The sequence below is a fragment of the Phyllopteryx taeniolatus genome, chromosome 7 (assembly GCF_024500385.1).
Source record: "Phyllopteryx taeniolatus isolate TA_2022b chromosome 7, UOR_Ptae_1.2, whole genome shotgun sequence".
NCBI lineage: Eukaryota > Metazoa > Chordata > Actinopteri > Syngnathiformes > Syngnathidae > Phyllopteryx > Phyllopteryx taeniolatus.
The window spans coordinates 4,925,897-4,942,629 of record NC_084508.1 but is presented as its reverse complement, the minus strand read 5'-3'; the positions used below and the strand labels follow the sequence as shown (position 1 = coordinate 4,942,629).

The following is a 16,733-nucleotide window of genomic DNA, read 5'->3' as shown; positions in this document are numbered from 1 at the left end:
TGGGGTCACTGACCCCCAAAAGGGGGGACGGTAAATACACTGCACTTATATAGCGCATTATCGACACTATCGCAGTGCCCAAAGCCTCACATTCATACACCAATGGGCGACTGCTGCCATGCCCACTGGGAGCAAATTAGGGTTCACGGTCTTGCCCGAGGACACTTCGACATGCGGACAGTCGGAGCCGGGATTCAAACCGGCTACCCTTCGGTCACCGGACGACCCGCTTCGACCTACTGAGCCACAGCCGCCCCGGAATATGGCAGAAGCAGCTAAGGAGAGCCAATCGAGAGAGATCGTTGATCATTGCCGGGTCACAAAAAGTTTTCTCAGGGAGCGTCCCAAGGGAATACCCTCTCGTCGTTTTGATTGGCCAGACAGGGGCGGCTTCTGTGGAATACGTGCGACGAGTGCTTGGCGATATGGCGATGCGTATCACGGAGATGATATGGCGCCGTTTCTCTTCCATCGTTTCTATCGTCAATTACTCTTTGTCCCACTCACAGCAAACCGTACACGCACAAGTCCCACGTTCACACACTACCAAAGTGATGGTTTCTTAAAAACACACGGCAATGGAATCGACCGGAAATGTGACACGTTCAACTAACTACTGGTGACATCCACAGAAATGACGACGACAATTAACATCATAAAGATGCTCATTCTTGTAATAATTCAACATTGCATGGCATTGTGGGGAAACGGGTGCTTTGACGTCACGTATGCTAACCCAAGCGGGAGGGCCAACCTTTGCTTGTGTTTTGGACACAATAGATGCCAAGTTTAAACTGAAATCGATATACATTTGTTTGTATTCATTTTTATTTGTGTTTGAAATTGAATCACAGGAAATGTTTGTAGACAAGAAAAGTTAGCTGCTACGCACAATGTGAATTTAAGAAAAAAACTCAGTAGGATACTCGATTACTAAAATATTCGGTAGCTGCAGCACGACTGGATGCATTTCTTATTTGTGACAGGTCTGTTTCATTCATTCATTCATTCATTCATTCATTTTCCGTACCAGGGATTATTTTTGCGCAAGGACTGGTACTGCAGACTCATGTAGCAATAAATGCGAGCCAGGAGGAAAGAGTGCAGAAAAGACAGAGCATGCTCAAAGTTTGGGATCATTTCAGACTTAAAACAATCTAAAGTGCAATGTGCCTATTGCAAAGTCCAACTGGCTTACGTTACACAAGAATTCATCCAAGGTAAAGTAAACATCATTAGCTAAGTGAATATAGCCTACCCCCACTAGTTAGAATGAATTGCAATCCATAACAGGTGGTTAGGATAGAGGGAGGATGGAAACAGCCACTGGTGCTCTTTCAATCGTTTCATTGAACAAAAACTAAAAGTCAACACAAGCACATATTCACGCACGACCTGCCGCTTGCCACAACTGACGCCGAGTAACTTAACACAGAGTGGCTAACGATTTAGCTGGTTAGTTTAATCAAGTTTTGAAAGAACAAACTCAGCACATCTGCCTCACAGTTCTGAGGACCGGGGTTCAAATCCCGGCCCCACCTGTGTGGCGTTTGCATCTCGGCCGAAGATATCTGGGATAGGCTCCAGCACGCCCGCGACCCTTGTGAGGATAAGCGGTACAGAAAATGGACGGACGAAGTACAAACCCACCCTGAAAACTCAAGTCATGTGACTCGAGTCCCTCACCTAGCTGGCTAATGCTAACGCTAGTAAAACCTGGATTGAACTGGTGTCTTATGTGTTCTACAGTTTTAGGCTTAGCTATAGTTAGCTGAGGCTACATTAGCTGCTAGCTTTCACTCTAATTTAGACCAATCACATGCCTCGTCTGACAAAGCTCCCCCCATGTGAAGTACACAGAAAAAGAAGAAGAACAGACCTGCTCCACTTCCTGTTGGTCATCTTGCTCGTCCGCCACGCTCGCTCGACTGCACAGCGCAGATGCTAGCTTCATCTCCAACTGACAAACAGATTTTACAAATATAATCATTCAAATCTTCATACGTTTTAAGTAGGGCAGAATGATATGTTAAAATCAAATCTCAGATTTCACAAAAATCCGACTTCCGACTTGAATTATATTATTCTCAGTCTACGCACGTGTTTTCAGCACTGCTAACATACAGTATTTAATGTATTTAGAAACAAAACAACGATTTATGTTTTGGGGCACTTTAATAATCGCATATGACATACGTCGCCCATACTGCGTCCGTGTCGTTCTGCTTCCAAGTCAGATGTCGGTTGTCGGCAGCAGACCAGCGTGAAAGGAGGGGGCACCTCTTTGAGGAAGGAGACCACCTCCCGACGAGACTTTCCATACAGCTGCACATCGTTCACCTGCAACATCAACATACATGTTAACGTTAGCACAAACGCAACAAAGAGGACATGCTGAGGGGGCTAAGTGCTGAGCCTTGTGGCGCGCCACACCGAAACAACTGCGTTGGCTCACTGATAGCGCGCGCCAATGGCAGGGCGGTGTATTATGTACATGGGGCTTGAGTGGGGGCACACCCAAATCAATCCTTAATAATCCTCTTAATAAGACCAACATCACGTCAGAGTTATACAACCCCAATTCCAATGAAGTTGGGACGTTGTGTTAAACATAAAAACAGAACACGATGATTTGCAAATCATGTTCGACCTATATTTAATTGAATAAACTACAAAGACAAGATAGTTCATGTTCAAACTGACAAACCCATTAACTTGGAATTTGATGGCTGCAACACGTTCCAAAAAAGACTGAGAAAGTTGAGGAATGCTCATCCAACACGTGTTTGGAACATCCCACAGGTGAACAGGCTCATTGGGAACAGGTGGGGGCCGTGATTGCTTCCCTCAATTGCTCAGTCATTCACAAGCAAAGATGGGGCGAGGTGAACAAGTGCCTGAGAAAATAGTCCAACAGTTTAAGGACAATGTTCCTCAACGTACAATTGCAAGGAATTGAGGGATTTCATCATCTACGGTCCAGAATATCATCAAATATCATTCTGCAGTAACAGTCCGTGTAGAAAAATAATCACTACAAAACTCTGCAACACAGCGAAAAAAATAAATCTAGATACAAGTACAATAAAAAAATATGCGATGCGAACGGCTATTTAGCGAGGAATGACTGTAGACTGTTATGGAAGAATAAAAGAAAACGATTTCATGGAACAAAGATTTGAATTAGGGTTGGAAATGTTGGTCAGTGCTGATTGTGCTTAGGCCTCGTTGGCCTTGACCTCCCACTAACGGCACGCGGTTTTGCGTTCACCTCGAGCAGCTCGTCCTCCGGTCTCAGGATGCCGTTTTTGTCCACGGGGCCTCCAGGCACCACAGAGGAGACGTAGTGGTGGCCGTCAAACGAGTCCAACTCCACGCCCAGGCGAAGCGTGTGGACGGGAAGGAGCTGCACACAAACGCCACACGTCACATGACCATGAGGAGGAAGTCACATGATGTGAGTCTGTCACCTTGGAGGACCTCTGCAGCTGGGCGTCGTCTTCAATCACAGGATGCAACCTGATCACCTGAAACACACGCACACAAACTTACAGCGAGCCCTCAGAGAGATTTCATAACCAAGCCGCTAAATTACAGTGAAGCGGTGTGGTACACTGCGAGCTGGGCGGCAGGCGAAGGAGGTCCGATCCCCGGCTATAGAAGTTGGCTCTAGGGACGTGTAATGTCACCTCTCTGGCGTGCGAGGAGAAGTTCTGACTAGCTTGGGCTCTGGTACTGGTAACAGTCCTCTGGAAAGGGGTTGGACTCTCCTCGCCTCCAGGTGATTACCTCTCTGGACAGAATATCTATGTGCAACCGAGACATCGAGGGGGTCTGTTTGGTGAGCTCAGTATTTTCCATATGATGTGGTTGTGATGGCTTCATCAAGCTGCGAACTTCAATTCTTGCTGAAGCAGTTCGCAGTTGAGTGTGAAGCGGTTGGGATGACAGACAGTAAGCACCTCCAAATCTGAGACCACGGTCCTCAGTCGGAAAAGGGCGGCGCAAGAGATCGTGTCCCAAGTGGAGGAGTTCAAGTATCTCGGGGTCTTGTTCCCGAGTGAGGAAGAATGAATCGGGAGATTGACAGGCGGATCAGGGGCATGATCTGCAGCGACGCGGACTCTGGATCGGTCTGTCGTGGTAAAGAAGGATTCTGGATTTAGCGCTCAATCTACGTCGCTAACCTCACCTCTGGTTGCGAGCTGTGGGTCGTGACCCAAAGAACAAGATCGCGGATAAAAGCGGCACCGCACGGTGTCCGGGCTCTCCCTTAGAGAATGAGTGAGAAGCTCGGGCATCTGAGAGGGACTCAGAGTCCAGCCGCTGCTCCTCCGCATCGAGAGGAGCCAGATGAGGTGGCTTGTTAGGGTGTCCCCCGGATGACTCCCCGGTGATGTGTTCCGGACACGTCCCATTGGAAGGAGACCCCAGGGATGAGCAAGGAGATACGTCCGTCTCCCGGCTGGCCTGGGAACGCCTCGGGGTCCCCCCCAGAAGAGCTGGAGGAAGTGGCTGGGGAGAAGGAAGTCTGGGCTTCCCTGCTTAAGCTGCTGCCCACACCACCCAAACCCGGATAAGTGGAAGAAGATGGATGGATGGATGGATAGAACGCATGCCATGGCCCCCCTCGTCCTCATTTAGTCGAACATTATTAGAGGCAAATGCAACTAACACTATTAGCTAATTTCTGCCAACAATGCAGCTCTGCTTACCTTTTGTCTTTGACATCAGTATGTTAAAGTGGGAACGCGGGTGTGGGTTGCTCTTATTGTGTTAATTTGCACCACTGTTTGGTGACAGTGGGGCACAAGTGCAGAAAGGCTATTTTGTGAAAAACAAAACAAAAAATGTCCATTTTACATAATATGTCCCCGATAATGTACACAAAAAAATTTGTTGTCGTGTCTCACCAGGACTTGGTAGTTTGGACCCAGAGCCTGCTGCCACTTGGCCTTCAGAGCCGCGTCAGGACCTGTGTGCGCACACACACACACACACACACACACGTCAGCAACACAATGCGCACTTTATGAAGTGTGTATGTTTTACGCCAACCACTTCCTCTCGCTTAAGGTGAGTCGTGGTTGCTATGGTAACCTGGCTTTCAAACTGGCGTCAGTCTGCTGCTGAGCTCACAGAAAAAAAGATGGCCACGCTTTAGATTAAATTAGCATTGCTAAGCGTGGCCCGGCCGTCATTAATCTTTGGCGTAAAGAAGAATAAAAACGGTCATTCGTCCGTGCCGTCTGCCGCGTGCTAATGGCTAGCACACACACAATACAATACAATACACACAAGCATTTCCTCCTGCAGCAACAAACTTTTACACTGTTGGGAATACTTGTCCACTATACGGCTCATTTCATATCATTTGATCAATAACAGCAAAGAGCCACAAAAAAAATTATAATTTGGCAGTTTTTTATGCTGAAAGAGCCACGCTGAAAGTCGTAGTTATTGACATTTCAAATTGGAGGCATTCATAGCAGAGGTTACAGAAAGTTTTCAGAACCCTTACATTTTTCACTCTTTCTTACATTGCAGCCATTTGTTAAAATCATTTAAGTTCTTTTTAAGTTCAACAAACAAGTACCACTGATGTCTTTTATCGCAAATTTGATTTCTCGTGTTTATATTATTAAAGTTTGTTTATTTCAGATTCAGTGTCGAAGCAAAAATTAAGTTTGTCGTCATATGATAAACTTTAACGCTACATTTCTGCAGAGAAGGGAAACATGCACATCGCAGTGATTTTTCATTAAATATTGAGTTTGGCCCGCGACGTTGTCCCCAATTTTTTATTTTGGCCCACCGTGAATTGAACTGTACTTTTAAAAAAAAAAGTACAGTTCACTTGTACTTAACTTTAAAGTATAGTGCAATACATTTGCATTTAGATTTAAAAAGGCTTGTTTTGAAACCTTTAAGTACAAATTGTATTGTCTACATGCAGTACATTGAATTGAACGGTTATCTCAGAGCAGTGTATATAATAGTGACCAGTATTATAGTAGTATCGTAAAAAATTACTTTGGGTGTTTTTTTGGGAGGCGGGCTGGAACGGATTACCGGCACTTCCAATTCATTTCAATGGGGAAGAGGATTTGAGATATGAGTGACTCTGAGCTACAAGCATGGTCAGCGAACAAATTAAACTTGTAACTTAAGGCACCACTGTACTTTGGCACCATTTTGTGGTATCTTGATGACAGGAAACTGTGTTGAAGTGGGTTGAGGAGTTTCATTTCGATAAAAGCATTGTTTTGCTGCCATCTTGTGGCTTTTTTAAAAGGAGAATTACAATTACGTCGGAGAAAACAGACTGACTACCACACTTGCTAGTGTGTGTGCGTGCGTGTGTTCTTCAATGATGATGTGCCGTGTGTGCGTGTGCTCACCGCTGCATGTGTCGTGTGTGTCCAAATCAGCAGAGTGACTCTTGAACTCCAATGACCTCCGCAGTGACCCGCGAGAAGACTCAACTGACACACAAATGCACGCATGCATATGTAAAGAGGACAGGGAAATACGCACACAGAAGAACACAAACAAAAACAGAAATAAGCGGTGGTGGTGTACAAACGGGGGCGGGGGGCAAAAGGGAGGTGGCTCGATATTGGCTTATGGTGGGCATCTATGCCCACCATAAGCTGCTCCTCGAACACCACCGGAGCTCTGCACGCCACTGGAAATAAGAAGGCATACATTCAAAAGAAATGACATACACGCACACAGGCAAATGACACATACACACGATAACACACACATAAACAAACCCAAAACAACACGCACACGCGTACACTTCCGCTGGATACCTCTGTCCAGGGACCGTTCCCTGGTGGCGTTCTTCTTGCGGACGAGCGTGAGGACGACGGTGCTTCCTGTCTGCTTCATGACGTCGACGACTTCCCGGTTGCTCAGACCGTGCAGGCTGACGCCGTCCAGCTGAACGATGACAAGACACAGGCGGCGTCACCTCGGCGCTTCTGACCCTCGCGCGGGACGAGTCGCGAGTGATCCCGACTCGCGAGCAAATGTCCTATATAGCGACTCGGACATTTTGTCGGAATGTGTGCCGACGACACGGCTGCCTTGAGATACAAGCGCCTTGATTTCTGAGTTTTTCCAAACATGAGCCGTTGCTTGGCCGATTTTTTGGGTCTTGAGATATGAGCACAAATTTGAGGTACGACTGCGCTTCAGACCACCACCTCGAGATTGCGGCAGCATACTTCACAACATCCAGCCACCATCAGTTCGCCACCATCTGGTTTTCTTGCAATGGAAGGACACAACCAGTTAGTGGTAACCATTCAGCTGCTTTGACAGATGGCAATAGAACCCAGAGAAGAAGGACAAAATATTAGGTGCATGTGTGTTGTGCTTGCTTTTACCACGTTTGCAGGTTTTGTGGAGAACAAATGTTAGTACTGTGATTTTATCTGGTATAGTACTGTTGAGTACAATTTCTATTATGGAAAAAGTTAAAAAATGAATTTTGGTGTTTTTTTCGGGGTGGGGGGCTGGAACGAATTAATTGCATTTCCATTCATTTCAATGCAGAAAGATGATTTGAGATTGACTGTTTCGAGACCCAAGCGTCGTCACAGATGAAATAAACCTGTATGCCAAGGCGCCAATGTATCGGGATTCTGAAGTCGGCAGTGAGTGAATGATTCTGAGCGCAGTCTCTGTATTTGGACTCATTCACCCATTCCCGACTCCCCATTCACTAAAACGGAATTTTAGTGGACTTTGGCACCAAGCAACTATGTTGAAGTGAGTTGAGGAGTTTCATTTTGGCAAAAGTAGTGCTTTCCCATGGCGGTCTTCTTACGGCAATGAGTCGGTCTTGAACTCTGATGTTCCCGCTGTGATGGGCGGCACTGCCCGGGACCACGTGCTTGATGAACACGCCCACCGCATCTGTGCGCAGGAGGACAACACCGTCACGAAGAGATGGACCTGGATGCTAATGTTAGCAACGCTAGCATAGAAAACCTCAATCTTAGCTCAAGAAAGAAAAGACTGAGAAAAGAAAAGAAAGAAGAAGAAAAAAATTAACAACAACAAGATCTTCCTATTCCTCCTGGCTAGCTCGCCAACTTGAAACGGGGTTCTCTAGTACAGAACTTATATTGCATGTTTTATAGTGGTAAATGTACAGGTGCTTTTCTTGGAAGAAGAAGAAGAGGGAGGGAGGTGTAGGAGGACTACCTTGACTGCTGAGGGGGTTGTGTCCAACAATTGAGATTCCGAGGCTTTGTCCATCTTTCTTGGTGAGCAGAACCTCGTGGACCTCGTAGCCGTCCAGGTTGGGCTGAAACAAACAAAACAGGAAGTAGGAACCAGGAAGCAAGTAGCAGGAAAGAGGTACCCAATAGTAGGAAGCAGGAAAAAAGACAGAACCAGTAGGAAGTAAGAAAGAGAACAAGGAAGGAAGAACAAGAATGGAGGAAGCAGCATGTCATGCCCTTTCATCAGAAAGTGGGAAGTAGGAATGAGAAAGTAGGCACCAGGAAGTATGAAGCAGGAGGCAGGAACGGGAAGTAGGAATAAGGATGCGGGAAGTAGGAAGCAGGAAATAATGCCTGCTCCCCAGGCGGTAGGAGGTAGGAAACAGGAAGTGGGGAGTGGGAATGAGGAAGCAGGAGTCAGGAAGCTGCAAGTAGGAATGTGGATGAGGAAGTAGGAAGCAGGATGTACGGAGCAGGAAGTAGGGATGAGGATGTAGGAAGTAGGAAGCAGCTTTGTGCCTCCTACTAGGAAGGAGGCGGTAGGAACGAGGAAGCTAGCACTAGGAACCAAAAGCCAGGAAACCGGAAGTAGGAAGTCATGTCTGCTCACCGTTGAGGTAGGAAGTAGGAGTAGGGAAGTAGGGAGCAGGAGTCAGGAAGCCAGAAGGAGTGAAGTCATGTCTGCTCACCATCTTACTTGGTGGACGCTGGGGCCGCGGGGGCGCGGCGGACACGGGCACCGCCGACACGGGAGCGGAATCGGGTGGCGGTGGGGCTCGCATCCTCTGACCACACGGGTCCCTGGCGACCAGCACGGTTACGTGACTCCCGCACCCCCGCAGCACCTCGACGACCTCGTCGCTGCCGAGTCCGTCAGTGGGCGTGTCCCCGATACGAAGGATGTGGTCGCCCGTGCGGAGACGCCCGTCCTGATTGGACCCCAGCGTGAGCACGAGCGAGGGGTGGAAGAGTAAAGGAGCGTTCGTCGCTTGCGTACCCTGTCGGCCACGCTCCCCCTGACGAGCGTGCGGACCACCACGCCGGTCGTCTTGCCGCCCACGATGCCGAAGCCGAAACCGGAGCCGTCGTTGGTCAGCTGGATCTCCTCCACGTGGGCCCACATAGCCTTGGAGGAGGTCACAAAGGGAAAGTCTCCAACACGTTCGACCACCGCAGCCCTCAAGACGGCTTCGTATCACTTCTGCTATTGTTACAGGGGCTGACCGATTTAATCGCCTGATACAAATCGGCAAAAATTGGACGTGTATTGAATTCTATTTGCTGGGAGACGAAATGGCGAGCAGGTCTTTGCTGTTGATTTGTGACGTTCACGTGGCTTACCGTGTTGACGTCATCAGTGGCGGCGTGTGGTGACGATGATGATAATGGTGATGATGATGGTTGTGGTGGCGCTTCCCCAGGAGGGCGGTCTCTGGCGACCACCATCTCCACCGTGTGGCCGGGCTGCTGCAGCAAAGCAAGTGCCTGACACTGACTCACGCCCGCCTCCAGAGGGCGCCCGTTTATCACCAGGATCTGATCCCATGCCTGGAGATGCCCATCCCTGCCAATGCCAAATTTTGAAAAAAAAATTAAACCCTAAAAATTGGAGTTATACTGCCAATAAGTTTTTGGGGTCGGTTGTTAAAATTATTATTTTTTTTTTTTAAAAACGAGGGAGGCTCAACGGCTGACATCGTTGACAAGAAAGCCCCGAAAAGACTGGTAGTGTTAAGTTATTTTGCTTTTGTAAAATCTGACACAGTCAAAAATAAGGGATTCAAGTGGATGTTTGACTTAATGGACCACCATTCGCAACTTTCTGGGCATAAATTGAAGAACTTGAAAGCTTTTGCATGGTCAGAGTCGACTAGTTTATGAATATACACATTTGTCTGACACAGTTGTATAATGTTCAATGCAATGTTCAACTTTTGAAAGAAAATGAAATGAATATTTCAATCAAAATGTTAAGCGAAACAGAATTAAGAATGGAAAAAAAAAAAGTGATGTTTCATATCCTGATATATATCGAAATCGACTGATATGAAAACAAATATTGCAACAGGATTTTTCATTTCGCCCAGCGCTATCTGTGCATTGTCGGAATGTCAGTGCTTTTCATTCTGTAAACAGCAAACAGTTGTCCATTAAAATATTTTTGTAACTGAAAAGTCCGATTACGTTTGAAGTAGGACTGTTAAAAAAATAAATAAATCAGCTAAGTCGACCACAATTACTCGAGTACTCGAAATATCTATAGAATCAGAATCATCTTTATTTGCCAAGTGTGTCCAAAAAACACATGAGGAATTTGTCTCCGGTAGTTGGAGCCACTCCAGTACGACAACAGACGGTCAATTGACGGAGAACACTTTGGAGACAGAAAGACATTGACAAAAAAAACAGTCACTGAGCAATCAAAGGTTTCTAGTTAGCTGGGAATGCCGGTGTATATATATATTTTTTTTTTGACAATTGTGCAAAAAGATGCTAAGTCCTCTAGCACTTCGAGCAGTTCGAAAGACTAATATTGCAATAGTCCGGTGCAATGACCATTGTGCAAAGGGCGCCGAGACTTCAAGCGAGTAGTACGATAATCTGGGACAATGTTGATTGTGCAAATGGTGCAGATACTCCTCGGTCAGTGTGCAAATGGAGCAGATGCTACTCTGGCATGAGTGGCCAGTATTGGTCTATCGGATAATCGATTCTAAAAAGAAAGAAATTCAAACACGGGGTACACCCTGAACTGGTCGCCAGCCAATCACAGGGCACAAATAGACAGACAAACAACCATTTGCACTCACATTGTCACCTACGGACAATTTCAAGTCTTCAATCAGCCCGCCTTACATGTTTTTGCAATGTGGGAGGAAACCAGAGTGCCCGGAGAAAACCCACGCAGGTAAGGGAAGAACATCCAAACTCCACACAGGCGAGGCCAGATTTGAACCCGCAACCTCAGAACTGTGAGGCACATGTGCTAACCAGTCCCCCACCGTGCCGGACTACGATCTAGTGCACGTTTATCCTAACGCGATGAGAAAAGGGAGGCGTCTAATATGAGGGGAGGTGATGGAATTTAAACCAAGCGTCGAATTGAGACACGGCGTCTCGTGGAGTGGAGTCCCCGTTTGAGCAAAGGACCCCACCCGATTGGCCGGCGAGCGTCACCTGTGAGCGACGCCTCCGGGCTGGATGTGTTTGATGAAGACCTCGTGACTGCTGCTTCCTGGATGAAGGCCCACCACGCTGAAGCCCAGGCCGCCCGACGGGGGGCGAATCAGACGCACGTGCGTCGTGGGGCGACCCTGATGTTGGACCCCAAACACGCACACATGCACGCACACACACACACAGACACACACACAAGCACTCAAAAACTCAAACCATGCACAAACACCACCAGACGCACACAAACACACACAAAAACCCGCATGCACGCATTCACACATATATAAACAACAATACACACATCCACACACACAGATAGTCAGACAAACACACACATTGTGTTGCGTTGACCGCACGCACATGTCAAAGGTTTGCATCATACTCACCGCGGCCGCCGCCGTGATCCACCGCTGAAGGTGGTCAGGCGAGGGTGCGACCGAGCTCAGCGTCAGGTCGCCATTTGCGGAAAACGTGAAGTCGCCGCCGCGTTCCGGCGTCGTCGCACTCAACTGGAAACGATGAGAAGAAGAAGTTACTCTAACCCCTGCGAGGACTTCCGGAAGTGACGTTGCAATTGACAAACACTTTCCTTCACTCGGAAAGCCGAAAGAAAACTCTTGCCGTTGCCTGAACCGTTTGCACTGTACAACCAAATTCCACACAATAAACCATCGTGACGTCGTTAAATCATACGGCGGCATATATACGACGACGGGAACAACGGCACACAACGCCGAATGAACGAGATGTTTGGCTCGTGTGACGTCACGGCGCCGGAAAGAGACGAAGAGCGGAAGGCGCGGGATGCAAAAAGCAGAAGGCGCATTCTGCATCATATTTAGCCATTTAACTGCTGTACATGTGCCATAGAATCACTTCCAAATGGCAGATGCGGTTTGTAAAGGGGTTCTGGAGTTATCAAGAACCATTTGAAAATCTTTGTCCTCTGACCTTGAAGCAACTTCGCTAGGCTAAAGAGGACACCTATCGAAGTGGAGATAGGGCCCTGTTTAATCACACGAGAAACCAGCTGACTAAAGAAATTCATCGCAAAGAGAAACTATGCAGTAAAGTTAGAAAAACAGTTTAGCGCTAACGACTCTAAATCAGTCTGGCATGCTGTGGCCCAATGGTTAAGATCATCGCCTGCCACCGTGGGGGACCTAGGTTCAAAACCCCGACTGGACCATCCGCCAACATCCCCCGGACTCACGGCTGTGGTGTCCTTGAGCAAGACACGGATACCCCGAAATGCTCCCCGGGCGCTTCAGCTGCCCCCTGCTCCAGTGTGTTCCACTAACATGTGTATGTGTTCACTGTGATGGGTTAAATGCAGAGAACAAATTTCGTGTGCATGCATGCATGTTCATGACAATAAAAGATGATTCTTCTATTCTTCTTCTTCTATTACAATCGCTAACCAATTAAAAGGGACGATCCCCCCCAAACTGAGAACAATAGTAGACTAGCCGAGGACTTGAACACCTTCTACTGCAGATTTGAAAAGGACACTTTCACACCCCACACCCACCCGGCCGCACCATCGACCACCATCACACCTCTGACCTCTGCGTTGACCATCCACGAACAGGATGTGAGACGCATCTTCAAACAACAAAAGATTAACAAAGCGGGAGGCCCAGACCATGTGTCCCCATCCTGCTTCAAAGTCTGCGCAGACCAGCTCGCTCCAGTCTTCACACAGATCTTCAACAGATCTCTGGAACTGTGCGAAGTACCATCCTGTTTCAAACGCTCCACCATCATCGCAGTCCCCAAGAAACCTGCAATCTCGGGTCTGAATGACTACAGGCCTGTCGCCTTGACATCTGTGGTCATGAAGTCCTTTGAACGTCTCCTGCTGGACCCCCTGCAGTTTGCCTACCGAGCAAACAGGTCCGCGGATGATCCAAGAACACGCTGGGACCTATGCGAGGATACTGTTCGTGGACTTCAGCTCTGCGTTCAACACCATCATCCCCAAACTCCTTTCCTCCAAGCTTCTCCAGATCAGCGTCTCGCCTGCCATCTGCCAGTGGATTTACATCTTTCTGACGGGCAGGACGCAGCAGGTGAGGCTGGGGGAAACCACCTCATCTACAGGCACCAACAGCACCGGTGCGCCCCAAGGATGTGTCCTCTCTCCGCTGCTCTTCTCTCTCTACACGAAAGACTGCACCTCAATGCATCCGGATGTCAAACTCCTGAAGTTTGCAGATGACACTACTGTCATCGGCCTCATCAAAGACGGTGACGAGTCTGCGTATCGACAGGAAGCGGAGCGGCCGGAGCTGCGGTGCGGCCGACACAACCTGGAGCTGAACACGCTCAAGACTCTAGAGATGACTGTGGACTTCAGGAGGCATCCTTCGCCACAGCTGCCCCTCACGTTGTGCAGCTGTCAACCGTTGAGACCTTCAAGTTCCTGGGGAATTACAGTCTCTCAGGACCTGAAGTGGGCGACCAACATCAACTCCGTCCTCAAAAAGGCCCAGCAGAGGATGTACTTCCTGCGGCTTCTGAGGAAGCACGGCCTGCCACAGGAGCTGTTGAGGCAGTTCTACACAGCGCTCATCGAATCGGTCCTGTGTTCTTCCATCGCAGTCTGGTTTGGTGCTGCTACAAAAAAGGACAAACTCCGACTGCAACGGACAATCAAAACTGCTGAAAGGATTGTCTGTACCCCCCTACCCACCCTTGAGGACGGCTCTACCGGCTCCTTCCCTCAGGTAGACGCTACCGAACAATGCAAACTAGAACTAGCAGACATTCCAAAAGCTTCTTCCCTCTTGCAATCAACTTCTTAAACAGCTAACCTACAATTCCATTGCAACATGCTGCCAATTTTTTTGTCTTGCGTTTGTTGTCACATTTCCGTGGGGCCAATTATACATTACTTGTGCACTCACTGTTGTAGTCTCACCACGCTGCACTATTTGCATATCTGTTGTTGACCAATACTGGCCAATCATGTGCCTGAGTAGTATCTGCAACATTTGCACAATCGACATTGTCCCAGATTATCGCACAACTCGTCACTTTAAACCGCATCCACTCCTTGAAGTCTCGGCGCCCTTTGCACAATCCTCATTGCACCGGACTATTGCAATATGAGTCATTCGAACTGCTCTAAGTGCTAGAGGACTCTGCATCTTTTTGCACAATTGTCAAAAAAAGAAAAAAATGTACCGGCATTACCAGATAACTAGCAACCCTTTACTGCTCAGTGACTGTTTTTTTTCTTGTTGTCAATGTCTTTGTGTCTCCAAAGTGTTCTGTCAATTGACTGTCTGCTGTCATACTAGAGCGGCTCCAACTACCGGAGACTAATTCCTTGTGTGTGTTTTTTTTGTAACATACTTGGCCAAATAAAGATGATTCCGATTCTGATTTTTATGTCATTTAAACAATAATGGTAAAGACATGTCTCACTGAATTTCCTTTTGAAAATCAATTAGTTTGACTGATATGAGTATTTGAATTATTGACACTTGTTACCCATCAAAAGGTCATTGTTCCTCATAAAAAAAAAAAAATTTAAAAAAAAAAAGTTTTTCAAATTTTTAATCCCAAAATGTCTTTCCCGTTGGGTGTCCCAAATGAAGTTTGATGATTTGCGACATGTTTTGGATATATCGGATTTTTCTCCTATTGGTTAATTTGCAACTTAGTGTCTTGACAGTTCCTTTTTTTTTTTTTTTGCATCTTCTATAAATGTCACTCAAGGCGTCTTTAGCGTTAATGCCACCGGAGAGAACCTCACGATGTTGTTGCAATACACCAGAGGGATCTGTGAGGAGCCGCCCATTTTGTATTCACACCATAGCGAACAGCAAAAAAATTGCTGTTATAAGTAGTTTGGATGATTTATGTACTTTGTTGGAGGGTAACACAACTCGCATAATTTTTATGAAGCTGTCTATGTTTTTACCGTTATTGATTAAATGATATGAAAATGACTTGTATACACTAGTGCCTTGAAATACGTGTTTACAATTTTCCGTCAGCACACTCGTAAGTCAAGTCGCCCGTATCTCAAATCACATTTTGTCATTGGCATGAATTTGACGCACCATTAAACTCTTCCAGCATCCACCCCCAGAAAAAAAGCAACAAAAACTAGGAAGTAATGTGGAAAATAGCCCTCAATAATATCGCCCTTTATAAAAACATACAGTAATGACAAAATCAAATAGAAGTAAAAAGACTGAAAAAAAGAAAAGAGTGTTTGTCACACTGTTTGTGTTCAAATAGCAGTTGCTTTAAGGATGTGTATCTATATAAAAATGCATTTCCCATTATGTGTTAGCATTAGCCTGAAGCTAGCAGACTAAAGGCTAAACTCCATGCTTGTTTAAAATACACAAGATTTTGTTTTAGACTAAACTGCAGCTGGGAGAGCTTGAAGCCTCTTTTTGCAAAATCAAAATTCAATATTTCAAGGATATCGAGCCACTACTCCATTCCTCAAAAAAGGGGAGGAAAAGGAAAAGTGAGGAACAGAAAGGAAGAGCAGGAAAAGGAACGGGAAGACGAGTAGAAGGGAGAAGAGTCAATGAAAGAAAAGGAAGAGTTCGAGCAGTAGAAGAAGAGGAGGAAGAAGACGACAGGAACAGGGGACAAATGAGAAAGAGGAGGTATGGGAGGGAGAAGAGATGGCGGAGGAGGAATGGAGGAAAAGAAGGAAGACAAAGAAGGGAAGAAAGCAAGGAAGAAAGGAGGAGCATACAACACACACACCCCCTCTCACGCACACATGCACGTGTTGCGGTCAATTAGCGAGCGAGTGTGGAAACCAATCGATTTCTTGCAGGTAGCGCACCGGCGACCTTTCCTCTCACGCCGTGTACTCGGCCGACCGATCGTCTGGGTGACCGAGCCGTTCGTCAACGTGGACATTAAAACGTGAGCGATCGGTCGTGCGTAATATAAAGCGCCGCCGACGCCTCCGCAGGTCGAGCGGTCAACAGCCGTCGTGCGTGACCTTGGCGCCGTTTACAATATGAAGCCCGCCATTACCGAAATTTGGACCCAGACTGTAAGCTGGTTGAACGTGCTGCACAGCTGACGTCACGTACCAAGTGCTTCCCCGCTTTCCCCGCTTACGTTTAGGTACTTACTGTACTGTGTCGGCATATCAAGTCTACACCAAGTTGGTGATTTCATGTGGCTTCAACTACACTAATATTGAAGTTATTGCTTCGTGTTGATGACGACATTCTGTAACTCGTGAGGTGTACATTACCAAGTAATGGGTACGGTTAAGCTAATGCTTTTGTTGTACTGTGGCTCAGTGATATTCCTGCCACTTGGCAG

The 16,733-nt window shown here is 47.0% G+C and overlaps 1 protein-coding gene across 1 annotated transcript in view; it reads right to left on the bottom strand.

The window, feature by feature from the left end:
• The window catches only part of patj (PATJ crumbs cell polarity complex component), a 37,101-nt gene that overhangs the window by 17,635 nt on the left and 2,733 nt on the right, over positions 1–16,733 (bottom strand). The window contains 15 exon segments of the mRNA XM_061780432.1: positions 1,880–1,960; positions 2,197–2,340; positions 3,272–3,406; positions 3,471–3,527; positions 4,914–4,975; positions 6,402–6,486; positions 6,489–6,688; positions 6,819–6,948; positions 7,841–7,929; positions 8,221–8,323; positions 8,930–9,169; positions 9,238–9,366; positions 9,582–9,804; positions 11,418–11,554; positions 11,804–11,926. Of these exon segments, the coding sequence (XP_061636416.1) occupies positions 1,880–1,960; positions 2,197–2,340; positions 3,272–3,406; positions 3,471–3,527; positions 4,914–4,975; positions 6,402–6,486; positions 6,489–6,688; positions 6,819–6,948; positions 7,841–7,929; positions 8,221–8,323; positions 8,930–9,169; positions 9,238–9,366; positions 9,582–9,804; positions 11,418–11,554; positions 11,804–11,926 (1,938 nt within the window).